This window comes from Annulohypoxylon maeteangense (assembly GCF_022496945.1).
Source record: "Annulohypoxylon maeteangense strain CBS 123835 unplaced genomic scaffold GGS22scaffold_26, whole genome shotgun sequence".
NCBI classification, from domain to species: Eukaryota; Fungi; Ascomycota; class Sordariomycetes; order Xylariales; family Hypoxylaceae; genus Annulohypoxylon; species Annulohypoxylon maeteangense.
This window is the reverse complement of record NW_025953273.1, coordinates 244,925-269,110: the sequence shown is the minus strand read 5'-3', so window position 1 is coordinate 269,110 and position 24,186 is coordinate 244,925. Positions and strand designations below refer to the sequence as shown.

At 48.0% G+C, this 24,186-nt stretch overlaps 9 protein-coding genes and 1 non-coding gene across 10 annotated transcripts; 6 read left to right on the top strand and 4 right to left on the bottom strand.

Moving 5' to 3' along the window:
* The first annotated feature begins 93 nt into the window (after positions 1-93).
* Positions 94-182, top strand: GGS22DRAFT_t130. The gene has a single exon. It is a non-coding gene; the product is annotated as a tRNA-Pro (tRNA).
* Positions 183-650: 468 nt separating this feature from the next.
* Positions 651-2,241, bottom strand: GGS22DRAFT_175005 (putative short-chain dehydrogenase/reductase). Its single transcript, XM_047963186.1, has 2 exons — positions 776-2,241; positions 651-718 (listed from the first exon to the last, which is right to left on the bottom strand). The coding sequence occupies exon 1, from the start codon at positions 1,934-1,936 to the stop codon at positions 1,118-1,120; it is 819 nt and encodes a 272-aa protein (XP_047814333.1). The 5' UTR covers positions 1,937-2,241; the 3' UTR covers positions 651-718; positions 776-1,117.
* Positions 2,242-2,872: 631 nt separating this feature from the next.
* GGS22DRAFT_197545 (ankyrin repeat-containing domain protein) lies at positions 2,873-4,507 on the bottom strand (the record flags this gene model as incomplete). Its single annotated transcript, XM_047965993.1, has 1 exon — positions 2,873-4,507. The coding sequence occupies exon 1, from the start codon at positions 4,475-4,477 to the stop codon at positions 2,873-2,875; it is 1,605 nt and encodes a 534-aa protein (XP_047814332.1). The 5' UTR covers positions 4,478-4,507.
* A 1,890-nt stretch (positions 4,508-6,397) lies between these two features.
* On the top strand, positions 6,398-7,497 carry GGS22DRAFT_197543 (putative short-chain oxidoreductase; the record flags this gene model as incomplete). The annotated part of the gene is made up of 2 exons (XM_047965992.1): positions 6,398-6,890; positions 6,939-7,497. 2 exons carry the CDS (start codon positions 6,398-6,400, stop codon positions 7,325-7,327), a joined length of 882 nt encoding a protein of 293 aa, XP_047814331.1. The 3' UTR covers positions 7,328-7,497.
* A 202-nt stretch (positions 7,498-7,699) lies between these two features.
* GGS22DRAFT_84551 (FAD/NAD(P)-binding domain-containing protein) lies at positions 7,700-9,368 on the top strand. Its single transcript, XM_047968259.1, has 2 exons — positions 7,700-7,979; positions 8,034-9,368. The coding sequence occupies exons 1-2, from the start codon at positions 7,902-7,904 to the stop codon at positions 9,282-9,284; spliced, it is 1,329 nt and encodes a 442-aa protein (XP_047814330.1). The 5' UTR covers positions 7,700-7,901; the 3' UTR covers positions 9,285-9,368.
* A 124-nt stretch (positions 9,369-9,492) lies between these two features.
* GGS22DRAFT_193265 (uncharacterized protein) lies at positions 9,493-10,378 on the bottom strand (the record flags this gene model as incomplete). The annotated part of the gene is made up of 2 exons (XM_047965364.1): positions 9,493-9,864; positions 9,944-10,378. 2 exons carry the CDS (start codon positions 10,376-10,378, stop codon positions 9,493-9,495), a joined length of 807 nt encoding a protein of 268 aa, XP_047814329.1.
* Positions 10,379-11,753: 1,375 nt separating this feature from the next.
* GGS22DRAFT_197539 (heme peroxidase) lies at positions 11,754-14,401 on the top strand. Its single transcript, XM_047965991.1, has 4 exons — positions 11,754-12,600; positions 12,679-12,902; positions 13,006-13,416; positions 13,476-14,401. The coding sequence occupies exons 1-4, from the start codon at positions 12,207-12,209 to the stop codon at positions 14,040-14,042; spliced, it is 1,596 nt and encodes a 531-aa protein (XP_047814328.1). The 5' UTR covers positions 11,754-12,206; the 3' UTR covers positions 14,043-14,401.
* Position 14,402: 1 nt separating this feature from the next.
* On the top strand, positions 14,403-16,167 carry GGS22DRAFT_84540 (uncharacterized protein). Its single transcript, XM_047968258.1, has one exon. The coding sequence runs from the start codon at positions 14,724-14,726 to the stop codon at positions 15,582-15,584; it is 861 nt and encodes a 286-aa protein (XP_047814327.1). The 5' UTR covers positions 14,403-14,723; the 3' UTR covers positions 15,585-16,167.
* Positions 16,168-17,003: 836 nt separating this feature from the next.
* On the top strand, positions 17,004-20,433 carry GGS22DRAFT_174989 (translation initiation factor eIF-2A). The gene is made up of 2 exons (XM_047963185.1): positions 17,004-18,310; positions 18,372-20,433. The coding sequence occupies exons 1-2, from the start codon at positions 17,726-17,728 to the stop codon at positions 19,905-19,907; spliced, it is 2,121 nt and encodes a 706-aa protein (XP_047814326.1). The 5' UTR covers positions 17,004-17,725; the 3' UTR covers positions 19,908-20,433.
* Positions 20,434-20,523: 90 nt separating this feature from the next.
* GGS22DRAFT_174987 (uncharacterized protein) lies at positions 20,524-24,014 on the bottom strand. Its single transcript, XM_047963184.1, has 6 exons — positions 23,528-24,014; positions 23,378-23,443; positions 22,622-23,318; positions 22,495-22,563; positions 22,250-22,407; positions 20,524-22,188 (listed from the first exon to the last, which is right to left on the bottom strand). The coding sequence occupies exons 1-6, from the start codon at positions 23,674-23,676 to the stop codon at positions 20,949-20,951; spliced, it is 2,379 nt and encodes a 792-aa protein (XP_047814325.1). The 5' UTR covers positions 23,677-24,014; the 3' UTR covers positions 20,524-20,948.
* Between the last annotated feature and the right edge of the window lie 172 nt (positions 24,015-24,186).

Below are 24,186 nucleotides of genomic sequence, written 5' to 3'. Positions count from 1 at the left end.
CTGACCGCCGGTTCAAGGCAGTTATATGGATGCCATTACCACAATTTTTATTCATCAAATGAAGTGTAGACGCGTTCGATTCAGGACGTATCTGGTTTGGTGGTCTAGTGGTATGATTCTCGCTTAGGGAAAACCTAAAGCTGATATGCGAGAGGTCCCGGGTTCAATCCCCGGCCAAACCCTTCTATTTTTGCGAATTTGATGTCTACTTTTTATTCTTTTTGTTCTGATGATATCCCGTTTGTAGTTGAGGATTTGTGTATGAGGAATCCGCTAAGACGACCTGTCCTAGGGTTGTAGCCACATAAACAGCCACGATCTGCTAAGTTGTGGCTTGCCTGATCAAAATTTCCCTTCATAACTAGATCTTTTCATGACAAGACGACGTTTAGCAATGGGGTACTATTCTGTTCCGATGTTAATTTAAACACGATCTAATAATGGAACATCTAACGAGTTAAATAAGTTCGAACTGCATAATTATCAATGCTAGTTTCACGAACGGAAAAGTCTTCATCGGTATTACTAATTTCAGAATGTGGAAGTGCCCCCACACTTAACTATCTCAGGAGAATAGCAAAAAAAATGGGTAGAAAATATAGAAAAAATTGAAATTATGGATATTTAAAAAAGATAATGGTAATAAAAGAGAAAAATAAATGCATTAGCCGCGAATCGAACGCGGGGCCCATCGATGGCAACGATGGATTTTACCACTCTATTCACGGTTAGTCAGTTAATGCTACATTGAAGTTGTTAATGGAGGTATACTCACAAACCACTAATGCCTTCTCTATTGCAATATGCGATTTAGATGTGAAAACCGATACTGTATTTTAGGTTACATGTCTAAGGAAACAAGTACCATATCCACAGCTCCAATCGACCGAGAATTCAGCGATGTTCCGTAGAAGGGCCGGTACTTAACCACCGGCGAAGGTCCGGCCGCTCAGATGCCCCACGAGGTTAAGTAAGTGCCGAGACTACCTCCTTCCGTCTCAAGAACCGACATTAGCGCATAGATTTATCTTGTTCTCCCGGATGTAAACGCCATCCTACACTTAGTCAGCAAAGAAAATCCCAGTACTCTGTAGCGCGCGCAACATCGCAAACCCTCTCACGAAAAGCGCAAACTCACCATCATCCCCTCCCACCCAAACCAACCCAACACCCACGCCACCCCCGTCAACCCGCCCCTCCAAAGCACCTTCCTCCCCCTCGGCCGCACCAACTCATCCACCACACCCCTCGCATAAACCTCCACCCTCTCACTCCGCGCAAACCCCAGCATCCCTTTCCCCTCAATAAACGCTCTCGCGGCCTCATACCAACTCCCAGGCGGAAGCCTGACGACCGGTGCATTCGCGAATAAATCCGTCTCCACGCTCCCGGTTTTCACCGTCACGACACGGATCCCGAAGGGGGCGAGCTCAGGGCGGATCGATGCGCTGAGGACTTCGACGGCGGCTTTGGAGGCGTTGTAGAGGCTGAAGAAGGGGGGACGGAGGGTGCTGTTTATGCTGACGATATTGGCGATCAGTGCATCGCCGTGTGTCTGTGCGGCGGAGCGGAGGAGGGGCAGGAAGGCGTGGGTTACGGCGATGGTGCCGAAGACGTTGACGTCGAAGAGGTTGTGCGCGTCGGTGAGGCAGGTGTCTGCGAAGGGGAGGATGTGGATTATGCCGGCGTTGTTGATTAGGATGTCCAGTTTCCCTTCTGTGAGTTTGGAGACGTGGGATGCGGCGCGTGAGATTGAGGAGGCGGAGGTCACGTCTAGGGTTAGTGTTTCGATTCCTATGGCTTGGAGGGGTGTGAGGAGGGACTCCGAGAGCCCTGTGGCGAAGACGCGGTGGCCCCGCGTGTGGAACTCGGTTGCGAGGGCGGAGCCGATGCCGTGAGGGCCGCAGCCTGTTATTAGGATGGTTTTGGGCGGCATCTAGTTTGGGTTCGTGATGGGATTGGCGTATGGTTTATGTATCGTCTAGGTTGGATAGTTGAAATGTGATATTGCGGAAGGTTAGGAGGTAGAATTGATGATAGTTGCTAGGAAAGGGAGTGTGGTTACTGCAAAGTCCAAGAACGATCTCACCTAAATACAGGTCCCTATGGGCCTAACACCTACCTAGCGGATGCCGCTATCTGCACTGTTGAGATAGGGGCTACAGAGGGTTTGACGGCGGGGTAAAAACAGGGGTAAAAGCTTCCACAGCTTCGAATGTTACCATCAACTATGAGTATCGCTCAGTCATGATTTTGACTTTTGATTGAATGTTACATGGATTAAATCCAAAATTTAAATCTATAAAATGAAGAATTCAATCACGTTTCTTCTTGATTTTGATGCTTATCAGAGTTAAGATACATTACAGGTTCTATACTACCTATGTTACTTCCTTTGAAAGAACCATTAGATTCGTAGACTTTACTTGGGTACCACTCACGGAATTCATAAGATTATATCAGCAAAAGCATAGCCGATTTAGAGCTATCTTGTTCCAGCTAAGTTCAAGTAGACTTGAAAGCATCTTGTTTGTCTTGCATTTTGACTAGATCCACTGGTAAGGATCCCAAGCAAAGTTGTAGATTGTCACGAGGCGGAACCGGGGGACTAGGAAACAACGACGTTATTACGCGAAGAGCTCCTCACTACTCTTACTGTAAAAAACACGGTATACACCCAGGTAAATCTCTTTATCTACCCTACTCCTAAAACTAACGGCCAACAGGACCCTCACGAGGACTCAACGGGCTGAATCCCGATCCTATGGACCTCTAGCTACTAACCTAGAGGAAGACCGATGTCTAACATAGATATCTCTTAACCCATCCGTTCGGTATCATGTGCCACCACCAACTACAGCCAAGCCTGGCTTTAATCGATATCATTTGAGGATTCCGTAATCTTCTTCGTTCCCTGTTCTGTCAATTCACACGCCCGAAGACCCCCCAGATCCCTGATATTATCCTCTGCCTTCCTAACTTTGAATATGTCTACGTAATCGAGAGCTGTGTATCCATCTGCATCTAGGGCATTGATATCAAGCAACCCCTTGGAATGCTTCACCAGAATAGTCGTTTCCTTCCATAGGTTGGGATACTCTTGATTCTTGTACTTCTCAATAAACCAATGAAGCCATGTTTGACCCGGTCGCAGATAATCTCTATTGATCCCCGCAGTTAGGATGTTGACGAGGTAATCGCGTACCTTAGGCTCACAGTAGAAAACCCCTTCGGCGATTACTTCAAATGCACCTGCTGCATTCATGTGCTTACAAACTGCATCCACAACTTCAAAATTACAGTCGTGCATCGCAGCTAGTAACAGGACATCCCGAAGTCGTAAACCGGTAAAACTAGGATCCTCGCGGCTGAGTAAATAGCGGACATTGTCGAAATGGTGCTGGCTGGAGGCAACTTGGATGGCTGACCACCCCCAAATACCTAGGACGCCAATGTCGACGCCGTTGTCGAGAAGTAGACCTAGCATCTCTTCGTTTCCGTCATGATGCATAGCGGCGAAGCACAATGGCTCCCATTCTCGCTCAAACTCCTCGCCGTATATTTTACTTTCGGTGCCGTCGTCATATCCTCGAGAGAGCAATAACTTAATGACACTGACCATCTTCTTCTTCACTGCTTGGGTAAGGGGGGATATAATGGTTGGTTTGTGACGCCAACCATCGTTGTTCAGATGCTCGGTGTGCTGTGCCAAGAGGAGCGCGGCTTCTTCTTGTCCATACATGATGGCGTGTGAAAGAGGCGTACAGAAATGTTTTTTTCGTCTACCCCGACAGGCAGGGTTGTCTCCGATGTACGTAGCTACATTACTGCACCATTGCCTAGTGTAAGTAGTCGAGTAAGGGGATGGCGCGTCTACAAAGGCTCCCTTGTTAATAAGCAGGCGTATGATCTCGATGTGACCTTTCTGTGCGGCGATCGCAAGCGGCGTTTTTGTTCCACGGACTTTCAGGTCGATGTATTCGTGATTGATGTAGAGGGCATTGTTGAGGATATCCTCAGTCATCTTAACAAAGCCGTAAGTTGCTGCCCAATGTATCGCCGAGGTTGTCAAGTGGTAACGGGTATGTCGCCTCAAATGTGCCTCGTGTCTTGACAGATAAGAGTTGTCGTGGCTATATCGGCGACTGTCCTTGCGAGAGATAGGCCGTTGCACATCACTATGGGCGTCTTCGGCGCTTGAAACGTCGATATTCTTCGAGCGGTCCGCAGCGAACATATTGTAAACGGTAGCGGGGGGTTGTTTGTCTACCACTACGTAGGGATTTTCTTGATGGGTACAACGATAGACATCCTTTCGATAAATTGATGGCCTTATGGCACGAGCTAGGGCGCGACTTGTCGCGCCGAGGGAGCACATGTCTCTCCATGACTCTATGTGCCCTTCTTCTACCATGTAGTAGAAAATATCATTGGGGAGCTTCTGCTCTCCCAATGTGCGAGAAGATGAGGATGACATGATGTTGTAGGAGAGCGGATTGAATAGGTAGTTGAATGAGGACGCGAAAGATACCTAGGTTTCGCGACTAGAAAAAAAAAGCGCCGTTAATTATTATTGCTTATAATATTAATATTTATCAAGGGAAGCGTTACCTTATCGCAAGTCGTGATTACCTAGGTAGGTATTTTGTAAGTCCGTCGACGTTTGTAGATGGGTAAGTTCAACAATGTGAACCGTTTCGTTGTTGATCTTGTTAAATTCTAGGGGAAATTCTGGAACGAGAAAGTCAGCGGTTAGTATGGAAGAGGTGTATGGTAATGAACATGAGGAAAGAACGGTAAAGTTGTATAAAATCATTCTTGTGTTGTATGAAATTTCTCAGGGTGGATCATATAAAGCCGATATTTGTGAGGAAAGGGGAACGGCATCATTACACCCATTTTTGCACTTGCCGGGCAGCACGAAGTTGCAATAGAAGGCACATAATTATAGTCTGGGTAACTACGAAACCGGGTATGATTGGTCAATGTGTCAAATGACTGATGCGGAATACCGCCGCTGGATGTTGTGGTTGCCGTGGTATTCAAAGGAGGCAACGAGGGCATTCACGATACTGCCTAAGGAAACGCCGGCTAGTCTACAAGTTGAATGTGGAGTACTGTGCCATCCAATCAGCGTGACTTAGAACGCATTGGCCAGGAGTTAGGTTCATGCTCAAAGGAACAATCAAGGCAGGTAACGAATATTGTCAAGAGCTCACCGGACCCATTGGATAAAGTCGTAGTCAGATAGTATATTCCAAGATGTGGTATTTTATACTAGATTAGCTACCTACATATGGTTCTTCCATGTTACTGTGATATTTTACTAGTAGTACACAAAGTTGGTAATTTCTATTGAAGACTCACCTAACCCAGCTTCCATCTATTCTCGACCCCTAGCGACATTTGGATCTTACCAGTAGGTATCAAATATTTCTACTTAGCACTTAGTTGAATATAATTACTCGTGGTATTCGGTTAATATGGTTGAGATACATATAATTCAAGATTTCATGCAAACTCCATAATCCCATTAGTGAGTGTAAAATGTTAGCATTAATCATGTAATTTTTAAGATGAATCCTCATCCGTCACTGCGGAATCGGCAGGTAAGTACCACCGCTTGCTTCTACTTCTTTGTCTTCCCCCTGAAATATGAACTTCCTTTCTCCTTCCTACTACTCGCATATTGAAAGATAATCCTAATGAGTTAATATGGTAGGTATCTAGGATCAGGTCTATTTTATGCCCGTTGGATGCTTAATAATAAGATACCCAAACCCTATCCCTAACCCCAAGAAATTCATACTTTGATCAAGCATTTCAACTCAACCTTTCATGATAATTTCAACATTTGACAAGGCATGATCGCCATATTTGCGATAACAAATCTTTCGCGCAAATATTCTTAATCCAGTTTCAGGTTGAAATTCGAAGTATGTCAGGTTGTCTTCCATTTCACATACGTTTGCGTTAGCGCTTCATGATATAAGTAGGTAGATTATCTACCTTATAGATACCTAAATATTCATATGAACAAGGGAGCATCAAGTAGATATAGCAGAGCTATGGTTAATATAATCCATATCATAGTTTAAATAAAGCTCACCTAGGTATGTTCCAAAAGATCGTAGGTCCGAGAGTAGTGTTGTGCGGCCATTTAGTGAGCGGATTATGGAGTTAACCCGCTAAAGTCCGCCAGAATAGAGGTAAACCCGTCTTGCTACCATTTCAGCAGCGAACAAGTTAGCGAAGGTAATTCATAACCGTTTCATAGTTTCATCGTAGATAAATATCTCTCAAGGGGCCACATGAGAAAACTATCTGTTCTCTACCTACCTAATTTCGTTCACACTGTACCCCTATTGCAAGGAGTTCGATATAATAACTGACGATCATGTCTTCCGAAATTTCTACGAAACAGAAATTAACATGGCTGATTACGGGCTGTTCCTCAGGGTTCGGTCTCGCCATGGCACGCCTTGCGCAGGCTAACGGACACAATGTCATCGCAGCGTTTCGAAACCCGAGTCGTACGCCGGAACTTATTGAAGAGTTCACTAAGAATGGAGGGGAATGTGTACGACTAGACCAAGACGAATCTAATTGTGGCCAAGTTATCGAAGATATCGAGGCGCGCGGAACCGCGATCGACATCCTAGTTAATGTCGCTGGATTCGGCATGACAGGCCCTGTCGAGTCTTTCAGTGAAGAAGAGGTTCGACATATGATGGAGACCAACTTCTTCGGCCCATACCGCTTGACACGAGCAGTCGCGCCTCACATGCGAAAGAGACGCTCGGGCATGATCGTAAACTTCAGCAGCGGTTCCGGGATGGAAGCTCGAAATTCCCTAGGTCTTTACGGCGCTTCTAAATCCGCCCTTGACGGTAATATGTACGTCCTTTTTAAACGGTTCTAAGGCTAACATATCCAAGGACTGACCAAAACGCTCCACAAGGAGATGTCGGATTTTAATGTCCGCGTTCTATTGGTGTATCTGGGAACTTTCAATACGCCCATGGTTGGTAAGGTTGAACCGAAGCTGAAGCCTCTGGACCCTGATTACAACGGGACAACGACAGGCAAGATCTATGAAATCATGGGTTCAGGTAACTTCAAAGTCCCCGGCGACCATATAAAGGCAACACAAGCGATATATGATGTAGTTGTCGGCGAAGGTATAGGAAAGGGTCACGAAAATGAGATGATGCTCCCGTTGGGGGTTGACATGGCGGTCCGAGCCCATGAAGTTCGAGACAGTATTGATCATATGATGGATGTATTTGGGGACATCTGTAATAATGTCAATGTTGAGAATAGATAAGTTGAATTCGAAAAGGAGATCCGGAAGCCAGTTGTTGAGATGGTCGCATAAATATCCCATGCTAGGAGAGTGCCGCCGTCATTCAGGGGTACCGGCAGGAAACACAGCATGAGTATGAAGTCTTGAATTTTGGGCCAAACTTGCTCATGATACATCTTAACGTGGTGACATAAATTCCAAATTTACAAGTCATTTGTCATGAAAATTCAACGTTTTTTCTATTAATTTATTCATTCGTCCTCTTCGGCTTAGTAATACCAAGTAATGCGGTCTAGTACACGGAAATTGGAGAGCCCTTCATTCGTAACTGCGGCTAATATTACTGTATCTTATCAGATATACTGTATATGAGTAATTAATCCAATATATGAGGGCAAAATGAGGCATCTGCCGCTCGACGCCGACTACTTCAATGTGACGTAAAGCCCGGCGCATCCAATACAAGGACCCCTCCCGGTTAATTCGCAGGACATACGTTCATCAGCCAACGGGATTACTTTTATCACCTGGACCTAATCGCCGAATATTTAACTTCATACCCCATGGGGAAATTTGGAGATAATTGATCGATGAAATGAGCATGACCATGGCTATCCCTACAACTCAATCGCCGGCGGAAGGCCAAGGGTCTAAAAAATTACACTTCGTAATAGTACGTAAAATCGTCAAAATCGCAACAAACCTTGATTCTAATGATGATTAATAGGTCGGAGGATCACTAGGCGGTCTCGCGACCGGACTTGCGTTAAAAGCGCTCGGCCATGACACCACGATACTAGAGCGCAACCCCGCGCCCCTATTACAAGACCAAGGAGCCGGCATTGTCGCAGGAGGCGACACACTCGAGCTATTCAAGCGCTACAACCGGTGCGACCGCCCCATCGCCGTCGGCTCAGCGCGGCGACAATACCTCGACAAGGCGGGCAACATCGTGCACCGGGAGGAAATGGTGCAGAACATGACGTCCTGGGACCTAACCTACTACCTCATGCGCGCCAACTACGACGGCGTCGAAAGCCCTTACTGCAAAGTCCCGTCTCCAGACCCATCTCACGGCAACGCAACCCACGAGCACGACCGTCAAGTAACCCGTTTCGAAGAAGAAGGCTCTGGCATCCGCGTGCACTGGACGACCAGCACCGGCGCTTCCGGCAGCACATACGGGGACATCCTAATCGGCGCGGACGGTCCCAGCTCCACGATCCGCAAGATCCTCGAACCGAGCGTCGAGCGTAAATACGCAGGCTACTGCGCCTTACGCGGGACCCTCATCGAAAGCGAAGCCAGCGCCTCGGCGCGCGAAGCCTTCACCAACCGGTTCACCTTCTTCCACTGCCCCGGCGTGCAGATCCTCGCGTACCTGATCCCGGGCAAAGACGGGACGGTGGAGCCGGGGGAGAGGTTGGTCAATTTCGTGTACTACACGAATTTCCCCGCGGGCTCGGCGGAGCTGGAGGAAATCATGACGGATCGGGAGGGGCGGAGACGGCAGATCACGGTGCCGCCGGGGGCGATATCCGAGGCGGCGTGGGAGAAGCAGCGGGTTCTGGCGCGGGAACGGCTGCCGCCGCAGTTTGCGGAGATTGTGTGCGGGACGACGAAGCCGTTTGTGCAGGCTGTGACGGATGTGCTGACGCCGAATAACGAGTACCTGGGGGGCAAGGTCGTGCTTATTGGGGATGCGCTGGCGGGGTTCCGTCCGCATACTGTGGCGTCGACTTCGCAGGCTGCGTTTGATGCGATGTTGTATGCGGATTATATCGCGGGGCGGGTGACGAGGGAGGAGTGGAAGAGGCAGACGGTGGGGTTTGCGAGGTATATACATAAGAGGGGGGTGGATATGGGGGTGAGGAGCCAGCATCAGGATCTTCCGCTCCAGGAACATATTGAGGATCGGAATAGAGCGTCGGTGCCCAGGGAGCAGGAGGTGTATCCCGAGTGGGCGACCGTTATGTAAATTGGTTATATTTCGTATGTAGACCAGCATCTAAGAATATATGTACTTTGCATTGCTCCAGGAAACCTTCCGCACATTATGTTACTCTGAGTTCATTTATTCGAGAAGGAGCCATGATCCTGATATGGGATAGTGTGATCCCATCTGCTTCCTAACTGATAGATGACTACCTAGAGGTACCCAATAACGACCGAGGATACCACAACCCTCACCATTTCACAGTCGGCTGCCCATCAGTAGTACCAGGTCCAATGCGCTGACAAGTCTCATAATCGCCCATCCTAAACTGACCCCAAGCATTCCTCTGCGACGAATCGCACTTCTCCCAAACGACCCTAAAATCCGCCGTCAAAGCCGGCCCCGCAGCACGACCAAACACACCACTACCCGTTTTCGAAAAACCCTCCTTCGTCATATACGCCTGGAACTGGAACTGCACCTGCATCTTATCATCATACGTATACTCCTGGCCCGTGAAACACGGCGACCACGCCACCCCGAGATTCGGGATATTAACCAGAAAATCCTGGTCATAGAATCCGGTCGCGCCGAAATCGACGCGCATCTCCGGGACGTTCATCTACATGTGCGAAAAAGCAGTACATTAGTGCTCCCATCCTATGAACACTGTGGGGCATAGAAAGGGGGCGGGGTCTCACAAGATACGAGCCCGAAGCATTCTTAACCGAAGCATCGACAACCAAACTACTATCCTTAAGATGCTCCCACTGAAAATACGCATTGGCCGCGAAACTCTTAACACGCGCGCCTCCGCTAAGCTTCGCGTGGCCGGAGTACGTGATATCAGCGAGCGCCATCCGCCAGCCCTGCGGAAACGCGCCGAGCTCGATGGACATGACGCAGATCGCGGCCTCGGAGTCGTATGGGTCGGCAGGGGTCACGCTGGCGCGCATGTCGGCGAAGTCGAGCTTGAGGTTGTTCGCGGTGAATGCGAGATTCATGCTTGTTGCTGAGAAGCAGCCGGCTGAGTTGGCGCCGCGGATGCCGAGGATTGTTGGGATGATGTCGGGTGCGGTTTGCGCGGACGCGAGGCCGGCTGCCGCTAGGGAGGAGAGAATCGATATTGCTTTCATGGTTCTTAGGTGAGTTATGCGGCCCTCCTTATGTGTATCAAGCCATACGCGCTCCAAAATACAAGAATCGCGATGTTATAACCGCCAGATGTCAAACACCAGGCCCTAAAATGACACACCTCGCTGTACAGCAAACAGCAAAAGGGACAAATTCTTGATGATGAATGAGCACGCCATGATTCGTATTTCGGCACATAGTAAGCTATAAACGGATAATTGGGAGCGGAAGCAGATCGTTTAACATGACCGGGCTGCAAAATAACCGGTATATGGGAAATGCATCCATATGCTATTGTCTTGACACCGGATAAAGTCTTCTACGCTTACCACGCCGCCTGAGAGAACCACTAAGGTTGTATGTGAAGTGCGAGCAGTTCCCCTGCTTACTTAGAGGTTTAATGACTTCTTCGTAAAAAGCTACTGGCTTGGAATTCGACAAATGGCACTCTCATCAACTTTTTGAACCATATAAATTGGGGTACGGGTTAGGGTTGGGGTTATCGTAACCCCAACCCCAAGCCCCGAATGGTCCCCGCAAGATTGTTAAGAATGAGATAACCCCCCGAACAGGAGTCTCGCACAAACATATGGCCATCATGGTGATATACCTAGTTACTCATTAAAGCCGCTGTGCTGAGACATCTAGAGTCAAGTTACCGGCTCGTACTATGATAACCCGATACCAGACCGGGGCCGAGGTAAACGACTCATAATCGACGAACCACCTCTTCAATCGGATGGCGCCTTGTGTGCTAAACTTATTCATCGCATATAAATTGTCTGTGACAGAGCCGCAGCGTGATGTTGCGTCCATGCACGACTGATGTAGCCTCAATCGTGGGGCTGGTCCGGTAAGGTAGCCCGGAAGATCAATCGATCAGAATTTCCTTGCAAGTAACCCAGTTAGACCGTCTTCCCAGAATTCGGTCTATGCGGTCTCGTTTTGTCCTCATTGCTCATTACCTTTATGTCGGCCTACTAGAAGAGCACTTAAGTAGATGACCTTAACCGCGATGATTTTGGAGAGCCTAGTTGCGCCTGTTAGTAATACCACTTGCTCATTGACGTACCTAATGCTATAGATAGATTGAAGCGACATGTTTCCATTACCAGATTGCTCGTACTCCCATTCGAAAATGAAGGGCAGGGCCATGCAACTCCCGGGCATATATGTCCGCCTTATGAGAAGCTTACTAAAATCGGACCAGTCTCCGAACGTGGAGGTCACCTCGCTTAGTCCTTCACATTGTTAACCTCACAGGCTCCCGTCAATAATAGCGTGCTGAGCCGGGGTATCGAGCATCGAGCGGAGAAGACAAGCATTTCGAGAACCCGATTTGCATTGGCTCCCGTACGTTTCAAGATTATTTTAGGTGACATCGCTCGCGGGCCTAGTACGATTGTGATGGCACGGATCGCTGACCACCCTGTCATCGTGCCAGCAACCCTGGCCCCACGCGGCGGTCCAGTAAGAATTTATCTAATGGTAACCCGAGTCGATAAGAACGCATCATGTGTATAGTATGCGGTTAACCTAGTTCCCCGAGTAAAAGTAGTAGAAATCGGCCGGTTAGTTAATTGTTACGTTGTATCCGGTCGATTATAAATGCCGGTTCGCGGTCCACTTATCACGGACTCTTCCCCGTCTATAAAATGAAGTCGTCTTGGTGAGTTGTGTCTTGCCTCCAATCTGTTCCTAACTACCGTGATTACAGGACAGATAGTTGAACGCGATGACTCTGAAACTTGGATAAAGACATGACGATTCTTCTGGGCGTCAAAAATTGTCAAATCAATCATTGATCCAAGCTGGTGTTGAATCAACAAGATGCGTGTCGCTTCGAATATTGCCATATCCCTCCTAAACGCCGCCGCTAGACCAGCCATTGCCATGTTTTATTATCCCAACCCAGCGGCATCAGCTCTGGAACATATTCTCGTTGATAACTGGGGCGCGTACGCATCCAACTTCTCGTCGGCCATCACGCCTTGCGACAACTATGTGACGGAGGTGGGCCTGCCAGCGATCAACTCCCGCAGAACGACGTCGGCGCAATGGTTGCGCGTTGCCTTTCATGATTTTGCCACGGCTGATATTGCTGCTGGGACTGGTGGGTTGGACGCCAGCATTGGGTTCGAGACTGGTCGCGAAGAGAACTCGGGCTCTGCGTTTAACGACAGTTTCACATTCTGGAAGCCCTTCGTTAACGAGTTCGTTCCTAGTAAGCTATCAATACACCCTATCCCAGTACGGTTGTTAAGAACTTGAGCATTCCGTACTGAATGAGGTCTCGTGTAAGTGGCCGACCTGTTAGCTATTGGCACGGTGATGTCGGTGCACCTCTGTGGAGGAAAGTACATACCCTACCAGTACGGCAGAGTAGATGCGACGACAGCCGATCCTAAGACAGGAGTACCGGAGCCGAGTACGAGCGTGGAAGATACGCTTTCTCAATTTAAGAAAGCAGGCTTCAATCAGTCAGATGCTATTGCCTTGACTGCATGCGGCCATACAATAGGATCAGTGAGTGAAACCCTCTTATACCTGTTGCTTGTACTCAGATAACGTAGAGATATCCAACCAAAAGATTTGAATCACAAACCAGTATTAACTGATGCCAAAATAGGTACACTCCGGTGGATTTCCGACCGTCGTAGAGGGGTCTGCGATAACTCCAAACAATACAAATGGAGCAGTTAATCTTGACGGTACCAGGGCAGTATTCGATTCAGCGGTAGTGCATGAGTACATCGACGGTACCGGGCAGAGAGGCGGCCCGCTTGTGACTAGCTTTAACGAGACGAGTAGATCGGATCTTCGACTGTATGAGAGCGACAGAAACAAGACTATGCTAGAGTTGTACGCACAGGGAGACGAATTCCAAGACACCTGTGTCGATCTGCTGGGACGGATGCTTAACACTGTTCCAGCAGCCGTACAGCTCCAGCCAGCGATCGAGCCGGCGCTCATAAAACCAATCAATGTGACTTGGGATATCACGAGCGACAATAAGTTGGTTCTCACCGGGAAAATCAGGGTATGCGATGCGCCACATAATGCAAGCTTCGTAACAACACAGAGCTGAGAGATAACTAGGTGCTATACACCGGAGCAGTATCGGACGATCCAATCTCGATCACCTTCTCGAACGGTTATACGGAGACTTTAGTTCCCGAAGAAAATTTAGGCATCTCTGCGTTCAAGCTGTCCAATAGTCAAACGAACGCCACGACTCAATACTCCCACTTCTCGATTTCGAGTGGTAATGTATCGGGGGCGTCGTCGTTTGCCGTTGTAGCGATGGGAATCGAGACCCAAGTATTCCAGATCCAGGATAAGGCTTTCGTAGTTCCAAGCTTAACCCAGGTAGCAGACAGGACAGTGTCTATCACAGTCGCCGCAAGGAATAACCAAATTAATTTTGACCCGTCGCAAATGTCGTTGAAAGTTGCGACTCCGATCGCGCAGCCGCTTACGCTAGCTCCCAAGATCGTTCGAAGCGATGTGCAACTCGAAGAAGGGTCGAGTCCCTTGGACAATGTCGGATACTGGTCTGGATCTGTTGCGATCGGAAATCCCATCGGCTCTGTGAGTGTGAGCTTACTCTTCGGCGAAGACGTTATCGACACATTGTTACTCGATGCTGGAGTTGCTGGCTGGTAAAGCCTTTGGACAGCCTTTAGACAATATGTCGGAACCATGCCTTCGCATGAGGTAGTGAGAGGCTTGAAAGAAGAGTTACGTAGTAAGGCTCTTTGCAGAACTTACTCGCGCGTTACACGAGAATGACTGTAATACCGTTTCTAGTAAGGCTAGCCGTTATCCAATAGCTATTTCGAGCGGTTTCTGCGCCAACCATATCGTCCTTCCTTAGAGAGCTTGTGCACGGCGGTGCATAGTCTGACGATAATCGATGATCTATAACTAGGTGGGTATTGCTTCTTCTCGTGAACAGCACTTGCAGAAATATCAAGCCTGTCAAGAGTCATGATAGCAGACTGCCAAGTCATCCTAGAGAAGTCAGCTTCCTAATGTGTTCAAAGGCGTTGCGAGTGATGTGACATAGCTGGCCAAATAGAAACATGTAATTGGCCGCATGCCCCCTGACAGGTATGTACAGCGAGCTCCTTGCTGCATTTGGGATGCGATTTGCTATGTCCCGCATGTTGCGCTCGTGCGACAGATTGATTATTATAACCTGTTCATTTATACTAGAGCAAAGCTCTGAGCGGTGTAATATAAATAGTAGTTGGTTTAAGCGAACCGAACTACATCAGGCCGCGGTGTATTCCGAATCTGCAGGAACGGAATAGCCTCGTTGAATTGCAGACAAGGCAACAGAAGATGATAGCACCAGGCGCCCCAGTACACGACACTCACGGTATCCAACTACCACCGAGGTATGAAATTCGTCAAGTAACGCCCGATCTCTCAAGGTGGATCTCTGCCTTCTCATACTTCTCTCACTTCTTCGGGTCGCCCATATGGAGCGCCATATACGAAGGGCGTCAAGCAAGCGAGGCGTTGAGGGCACATCATGTCTGTAAAGGATTTTACGAGATGCCTGAGATGGTAGCTAAGAACGGACTCTCATATTGCATTTGGGATAAGGAATTTGTCTTCAAGAGACCCGAGTCTGCTGCTAAGGGCGGCTCGTGTTACTGGGATGACTTCGACCTCGATGATCCTGAGTTGAACAATGATGGGCGACAGAAACTACTCGACGCTTTGGATTTTCCTCTTGTGGGCTTCGGCTTATCGTATGATAAGTTTCTCCCAGGTGACAAGAAGGAATGGGATGCCGCTAATGATGCTCTCCCTTTAAATGGGGCCATGGGAAAGTACTTTGAAGATCACGATCCGCGTCCAAAAGGATCGTGGGAGCCCACAGCAGCGGGTCAGGTTATCGAGCGAGTTGGTACAGGCACGAGAGAAGGATATCATGGCCAGGGACTCATGAAAGCGCTGGCGAGGTTCATTATGCTCGAGATGAAATCCAAGGGATATCGAGGAATCCAAATCAACTGTGGGGCCCCACAACTTCATCATGTGTGGTCTAACCCTCCGAAACCCTTCAGAAGTTCTACTGTAGCGACCTTCCCTACGTGGCTATATGAGGCAGACGAAGATGGAAAGAAGATCCGGCCATATGAAAAGTCGAAATTGGGGAACCTGTATCTGGTATGGACGGAATTGCTGGATTAGAGCCATATTTTCGGTGATCCGTTGTTTAATATGAAGTTTGGTGGGTTGGCGCCATGAGAGGTTATGACCATTAATAGTATTAATCCATCAGTGTCTATATCTTTGGCCGGAAGTCATAATACATAGGTAGATAATCGTTTGAAGGATAGGATATAATTGTATGTTGTCATTTTGTAAGCGTCTTGCCTTATTTCGGAGATTCTCTGAAATCGTTGACCACAAAAGACTAACGGTAAGATCCGAGAAGCCGTTGTGTTAACCTATTGAATGGTTACGGTGAGACAATAAACTTGTGGTTTTGTGACTAATGTGATTCGTTTCTAACAGAACGGAGACGGTGGATTGTGAGGGTTTGCTGCCACATCACGACCTAGTCACCTGTTGGTGGTGTCATTTTGCACGAATGAACAAACGCGCAAGGTGAGGCAATTCATATGACCTTTGCCAAGTTTGTTTTGTCGTGATTTGTTTCGCATCGTATCGTGTTAGATCCATAAGAAGTAGTCTTAGTCTAGTCTTGGACAAAACTGAGTCTGAATTGAGTATGAACTGAAATGGAACTGGGTTCGAAGCGAGTTTGAACTTAGAAGATGCCAAGTTACAACTTAAGCTCAATATTTCCATTCATAGGTACACTGTATAAACAAATTCATAATATTCCACCAAGCGGGTCATGCATCTATTAGATCTAGATCTCACGTTAGACCGGAGCTTGTTTCAATCGTTGAGCCACAACCTTGAATTCTGCCAACTTGGTTCCCGACTGATGTACCTATGTAACTTGTATTTGCTGCATCTAATTTAATAAACATTGAAATGTCTGAGAAAAGAAGTGCATACCTATATAGCATAATTTTAATCAATTGTACTACAACGGATCCTATTTTCTTTGTTTAATACTTGGGTGTTAAAGTCATTCAGCGTCTTGATTCAGAAGGCGTGTGCATCTGGACGTTGTTAAGGTTGACAGTTTAGCCGTTCAATGTTCACAGCCCAATTATTGGTGTAAGGTACCTCTGTATGTGCTGGCTGAAAACTTCCTAGGTAGAATCTTCTTTCCCACCCTCTGCCAATAATTGCTTAATATTACCATAAATAAGTACATGTTGTGCTCTCACACATGTTTCAAAATTGAGGAAATAGCTAAACAGTGCAGGTACCTAATGTGCTCGATTAGATAATCAAGTTAAGCGGTTAAGTCAATGCTTAAGCCGCATCGCGCATCCAAAATAGAAAAGTTTGGGGAAAGGGCAAGTGCCAATTGGGCACTGCAGGGGTTATTGGGGTTTATTGGGGTCTGGCCCGTACAGTTCACCGCAGGCTGGCAGGCTGCTAGGGCTGGGTTGTGGCTGATGTCTGTCGGTACCTGATGGCAAAAAAACTTTCCAGGGTACTACCAAGAAACAAATCATCAGCATGACTCGCTTCTTTTTTTTTCTTCTCTTATTCTTTCACGTATCCTTCTTTCTCTTCCAACCCACTTCTCCAGCTTCCGTTCCGTCACGGTCACGTCCACCCACCGCCTTTCGTCAATCTTCTATCTCTGGGTGACCTGCCAAGTTCCCTTCTATTCTTCTTGCCGTTTTATTCAATTTGGTTCTCCGCCTTCCCCGCGTGCGTCTCGTGCGTATCCCACGCCTATCATTCCGTCATTCTATCTGGTCAGTCTGGTCCGACAATAAAGCAGTAGTTTGCATTTGTATTTGCGTTTGCCTTTTGCATCGGCATCTACATTTACATCTACATCTACCCACATCGATATCGACATCGGCATCGTCAATACCGAAGACCATCAGAATCATCGTCGCGGCTTAGTAGTAGTATTCTCGTTCAACCTCATTACGACTTTATCACAAGTTCTTCTACTCTTATCATTACAGATAGGCGATCAAGTGACTACAAGTCTACCGAGATACTCCTCTACCTAATATTTCCTAAATAGGTAGTCATACCAATACCAAGAATAGCCGTTGCCTTCAAGCTCCGACTAGACCAATCGAGGAAAATTTTTGATAAATCTACTCAGCTGTCTAGTACGCCGGTCGCTTCCCCAAGCTTCGGGTAAGAGATTCTTACGAACGACAAGAAGAAGAACATACCATCAATCTTGCAATTGCATTCTTCTGTGACTTTGACTAGTCATGGCGAGTCCGTTGCAGTTTGCCTACCGAACCCAGAAGGTTATCGGCGTCACTGACGCCGACCCTGTCTATGAACCTCTCCCTGGATTCGTTCAACCCGAAGGAAACTTGAGGTGCTGTGTTTACTCGCCCTGTGGTCGATATCTCGCCTGGGCGTCCAGCGAACGTGTCTGTGTCGTCGATGCATCTGTTGGTCATGTTTTGACCAACATAACTATCTCCAATGTCTTCGAGGTCGCTTTCTCCCCCCACGGCTCATTCCTAAGCACCTGGGAGCGCCCCGCAAAAGACGAAGCTGGCGATGCGACGAAGAACTTTAAGATTTGGCGAACTGTCGAAGACCTCCCCGAGGGAGCTGAGAAGCAACCTTTAGGGCGATTTGTTCAAAAGTCACAGACTGGCTGGAACCTCCAGTATACTTCTGATGAGAAATTCTGTGCTCGTCTTGTTACTAATGAAGTTCAATTCTATGATAGCAATGACCTTAGCACAGTCTGGAACAAGCTTCGAGTTGAGGGTGTTACTGATTTTGCTATTGCGCCTGGTCAAAGTCAGAACGTTTCCGTCTTTATTCCTGAGAGAAAGGTAGGTCCTATCGCCCTTTTAAATTTCTGCCTAATCCTCAAATCTAACAATATTCTTGTAGGGACAACCCGCCGCCGTCAAAGTCTTCAACGTCCCCCAATTTACGACGCCGATTTCGCAAAAGACTTTCTTTAAGGGCGACAAGGTTCAGTTCAAGTGGAATAGCTTGGGAACGAACTTAATTGTGCTGGCACAAACGGATGTTGACAAGTCGAATAAGAGCTACTACGGCGAAACAACCCTTTACCTCCTCAGCGCCAACGGCTCTCTCGATGCTCGCGTTACCTTGGATAAGGATGGTCCAATTCACGACGTCTCGTGGTCTCCGAATGGTAAGGAATTCGGCGTTATCTACGGTTACATGCCTGCAAAGACGACCATATTCAATCACCGCGCCATCGCCACTCACTCGTTCCCCATCGCGCCGAGAAATACCATTACATTTTCACCGACCGGTCGCTTCGCTTTGGTTGCTGGTTTTGGCAACCTGGCTGGTCAGATTGATGTTTACGATCTGGAGAAGGACTACCGCAAGGTTTGCACCATCGAAAGTGGCAATCCTAGTGTGTGCCAATGGAGTCCCGATAGCAGATACATTATGACAGCAACTACGTCTCCTCGCCTCCGTGTTGATAACGGTGTGAAACTATGGCATGTAGGAGGAGGGATCATGTATCATGAAGACATGGTAGAGCTTTACAACGTTACTTGGAGACCGGTTCTTCCAGAGAACCTCCCTCGTTCCGACCCTCTGCACCCCGTTCCGACCCCACATTCTTCGGCGATCGCATATCTAGGAACGGTCAAGACACCGTCCAAGCCTGTTGGTGCTTATCGTCCTCCAGGTGCTCGAGGGATGTCCACCCCGCTTCATTTCAGACGTGAGGATGAAGGAGGTGCCGCTCATGTCATGACGAACGGTTCTCAAAACATTGGTCCGAATGGGTTTGGGAGATCGCGCCGCCAGATTCCGGGTGCAGAGTTCCTCGAATCGGGCTCTCGTACCGTTCCCGGTGCCGCTCCAGGTGACGGGCCTGGCGCCAACGGCGACGACAATCTTTCGAAAGCGGCGCTCAAGAACAAAAAGAAGAGGAACAACAAGAAGGCCAAGGACGTCGAGAACAAGGACGGATTGAACAATGCTGGTGGCTTGGCTCCCCCAGCTCGGGATCAAGGTCTGGGCTCTGGAAATGAGGGACGTAGTCCCGAGCGTCGCGGGAACCAGCACAACCAGCAGAGACACAATCGCAGTCGCTCGCGCCACAACTTCCAAGGTGGAAACCAAGGTGGTAACCAAGGACGTCATCGCAGCAACACTCAGCAGAACGGGCAGAACGGACACTACGGACATGGAGCGCCTCTCGCGCCACAGATCCAGACTTCTCAGGCTCCCATTCCGGATTCTCTGATCTCACCTGGTAGTCAAAATCCGGCGTCTAAGAAACTGCGCAGCTTGCAGAAAAAGATCCGCGCAATCGAGGACCTCGAGATGCGACACGCCGGCGGCGAGAAGCTGGAGGATACGCAGATGAAGAAGATCGCGACGAAGTCCGCAGTCGTCAAGGAGCTAGAGGCCATGGAGAAGGAGGCTCATTGATTTTCAGCATTAGTTAGAAACTAGGGGAAGGAATGGGGTGCATTACCCAACATCGATATGTCAGGCCCGGTTCTGGGTAGTCCGGTAACGGGATTTTCCGGTGGCGGGGCCTTGGACTAGAGGCACTGGTATCATCGTGGCTTTGCAACCGGCGTTTAGGGGACGAAAATGAATGTTCACAGGCACGCGGCTGTTTTTCGATGCCCGGAAATCGTGGATGTGGGGATGAGGATGCGGTGCTGCTCTTGCGAGTCAGGGCGATATTATCTAATACAATCTTGACCCTGAAGAGGTGATTCAAGTTTCCAAATCAAGCCGTGTTTTTGCAGTGCTGGGTTTGTGTGGATGAAGAAGAAGATGATGATGATGATGAAGTGGTGATTGAAATGCCTCGGTTACGGGCTTGCGATGAATATATGACGATTGATGTTCTCGTGTCTTATGATTTGAACTTGCTATTTGACTGGGTGTGAAATGTACCTAGGTAGGTTGGTAGGTGTAAAGTTTTAAATTGACAATATGCAGGTATTTATGTCTTAAGGCATGATGCCAAGAACTCTGTATAGTTACTTGCATACATCTTTACCAGGCCGTTAACAAAGCTCGTCTGGATAGGTAGGTAGGTAACATTTAACTTATATTTTCTAAACCACGACACACATATCCCACGTATGTCATCTGCATCTAAGTATTTCTACCCTCGCGCCCTGTAACGACAGAACTAGCTACAAATCGCTACATCCCCGTAGCTATGTACCCATGTATACTAGGTAGGTATATACTTACATAGCTACATCTAAGCTAGGTATAATAATAATAATAGTATTCGTCGAATCATCCATCTATACGCCCAGAACCGCGAACGCTCGTGACATGAATTCCTCTCATACAAATTTCCAAAGGTTGTTATATATTCGAAGTAAGGAGCCGCCCAAGCTGAGATGGAGAAGAAGAAGAAAATAGATCGCTCTTAGGAAGTATAGATAAAAAAGACACCCAGTCGATTTAATAAATGCGATGCAACTAAATAGGTGTACAAAGTCACGATTCGCGACTTAACTCCGCTAGAAAAATAACGAATTCCATTTCGGCGCCTTCGTCGTCGGCAAACGCCTCTCGAAACCAGCTAGCGATATCCTGGAGCCTGCAAGCGCAGAGCGGAATCCGCGCGTCCCCGGTGCCCCAGTACGGAGTTCCGTGGCCCGTGAGCTGCCAATTAAGCAGGACCGGGTCATGGTCGTTCAGGCTAAATAAGTTGATCGCTTCCTCTTCGGGAATGACGCCTGTCATAGCGGTATTATTAAAGGAGAGAGGGTTTTGGAAAGGAGGGGTGGAAGTCATGTTGTTATTTGCGGGAGTATTGATAGAGGCGGTACAGGAGGTGGCGGGGTTAGTTGTGTCGGAACATGGTGTATGAGGAGAGGGGGCCGCGCGGCAATATCCGCAGGTCTGTGTATGTCGGACATATGAGCAGGCCACAATAGCGCTCATCAAAACGCCGGGAATGAGCAATGGGTTAAGGCGAAGGCGTGCGCGGGAGTGGTAACTGTTACCATTGCTATTGGTGTGGGCGCCGGAGCGCCCAGATTCGATGAGGAAAATTCGGCATACTTGGGCCGCATTCCACAGGGCGAAGCGTGGGCAAGGAGATGATATCCAGCTATGCAGGTGGGCGCGGGGCTTGCGGGTTGGAATAGAGGCGCCTGGACGCGACTTGTAGTAATGGCCCTTGACGCGCAAGACGTTCATGGGCGAATGTAGCTTCAAATTTGCCATATACATTAGCGTGAATGTTAGCGGGCCTAGCTGATGCTCGTCGCCGGTCAAATTGCCCGCGAAATAGCTGCTAAGAATCTCGCAGTGCTCCTTGCGCTTATCACGCCAGAGATCCAGGTGTGGGTATGCGCGCTCGACAAAAGTACGGGGATCTATCACCTGTGCGATCTCGTCCGACATGGCGCTATGAGCTTCGCGCGCCGCTTCCCAGATGTGCGTCTGCGTTGCGCACGTGCTCAGGTGGTAGTCGACGTCGGTGAGACAGTAGGGAAGAGTACCTTCGCGAGAAGGATTAAGAGCGTCGCGCATAAAGAACGAAAAGAGCGCTTTCTCGCGCCCAGCGGGTTCGTTCCATTGAAGTTTACGTCTCTCTGGCTCGTTGGCGGCGGCCCAGAGCTGACGAGACTTAGGTAGAGGAATGCAAAGCTCCTGATATCGCACCGATGGGGGATGGTCTAATAGGATACTGAGATAAGCGTCGACACGAAGAACAGAGAACGCAAGTCTAAACAAACATTCCGTTCTATTAGTTGAAACGATGAACTAGGGGAAGGAAAAGCGCGTACCTGTTTAGTTGTTCCTGTGCACGCCACGCTAGAAATGGACAACCCTCTCCGAGCATTTCCTGACACGCAAATTGGCCATTGAAGATTCCTAGATACCGACATGTTGATATTAGCCATGCGTCGAGGCTGAGTGCTCTTGCAACCATTCCATCTGTAGTCTAAAAATGCCAATGTTAGTCGTATCTACGAAATTGAAATTTTGTATATGGAGGCATCGCTCAGCTTATGCCCAAGACCACACATACCAGATTGCTCGTAGCATATATTATATACAATAGAACACATTGCAATAAATGGATTGGCGGAGTAAGGTCCTGTTAAATAATAATTAGTCGCTTGAGATAAAACGGGACCTGGGATTTCTTTTCGCACCGTTCGAATCCGGTTTACTTCTTCGAATATCAAGGGGGCAAGCTTATGATGTTCATGTCCGCTTTCAAACCAGCTGGCCAGCATCATCACAGACGCTAGTAAGGTCGTTGAAGCCTCTTCTATCTCGAATGTGGCTGAATGCAAGATAGGCCAGTACGGATCAATTTCATCGAAGAATAGCTGAATGAGCCTTTGGGTTTCGGGCGAATTTCTGTCGATGCTAGCTTGTAGGTCTATCACTACCTCGGCGGACCCCGGCGACCTGGAGATATTCCGCTGCTGCGACGATGCTAGCGGTGGGGTTAGCTGAGGGGAATCTTGGGGGTTATGATTTGATGGCTCATAGAGCATAGGCTCGACATTGGTGGCGCTAATATCTGACGTAGGAGGCGTATAATTTGTAGCTTCTATAGTGCCGACGCCCTGAATTGGATGTTCTGGATTCAAGTCATTCGGGACCGATGAGAGGTATGGATGCGTTGCTAAGAATTGCTGAGACATCCAAACCTCTGGATTGGGTTGAAACCATGTTGCCTGAGTGTGACTACTGGGTGGTATCACGACGGCCTGCTCAGCAGTAGCCGCATGGCTATTGTCTGAATCAATCCAACGACAGTTAGTCCAATTCGAAATACATGCTCCACAAGGCGAATTCCCATCGCATGGAGTATTTCGGTCACCGCATGCCAAGCATATTCTAAAGGACAATAAAATATGTAAGTGATTGTACTAGGTTAGTCATGGGATGAGCCGTACCTTCGTGAGTCCGGAGACTGGGTATCTTGGGGATTATGTTGCTTCACATGTCTTTTGAATACATCGCTAGGTAATATTCAGATTAGCAAGATGACATTGAGTGATTACATAAAAGTAACGAACGAGTAAGGGATGAGAATATATAGGTACCTTCTTGCGTAACGTCGTCCACATATGTGGCATTTATATTGATGTTCTGGATTATGACCGAGGTTATGTCGGGTTAGATGCTCTTTTCGAGAGAACTTTTTACCACAACCAGGAAAGGAACATTCCCAACTCTTTTGTGAAGAGGACATATCTGTAAGTTATTCCCCCTAATCATCACCCCCGCTTCACGTAAGCAATCTATGTTACAAGCGAGGACTTAGAAGTAGCAGAGTGGCAGAGTGGATGACCTCGCGTGTATCCCGGGACGGACAAGTTGGCCCCCTAATCTCACTGTCTCCCAATCTTAGATCTTAGTGGGAAGTGGGCTGGGAATCGGGAATCGGGATAACGGCGAAGGTAGTCTAGACTGTCTACTTTCACTGATGACTTCGGGATTAGGTATTGACAGAATGACCTGTAAGATTACACGTTGTTAATCCTCCCACATCACCATGTGGATAGTTTCGTTAGGTACAAGGTAAGTAGTTAAAACAAGGTTGAGTTGTCTAATACGAAGAACATTGAAAATAGAGGAGAGAATTAAAGAAATGACGGAGATTTCGGTACTAGATGGAGTAACCCGATAACACCGTATGTGGAAAATTAGTCATCCCATGTGGGATGTGGGATGTGGGATGCCCATTAAGGAAGTGGGAGGT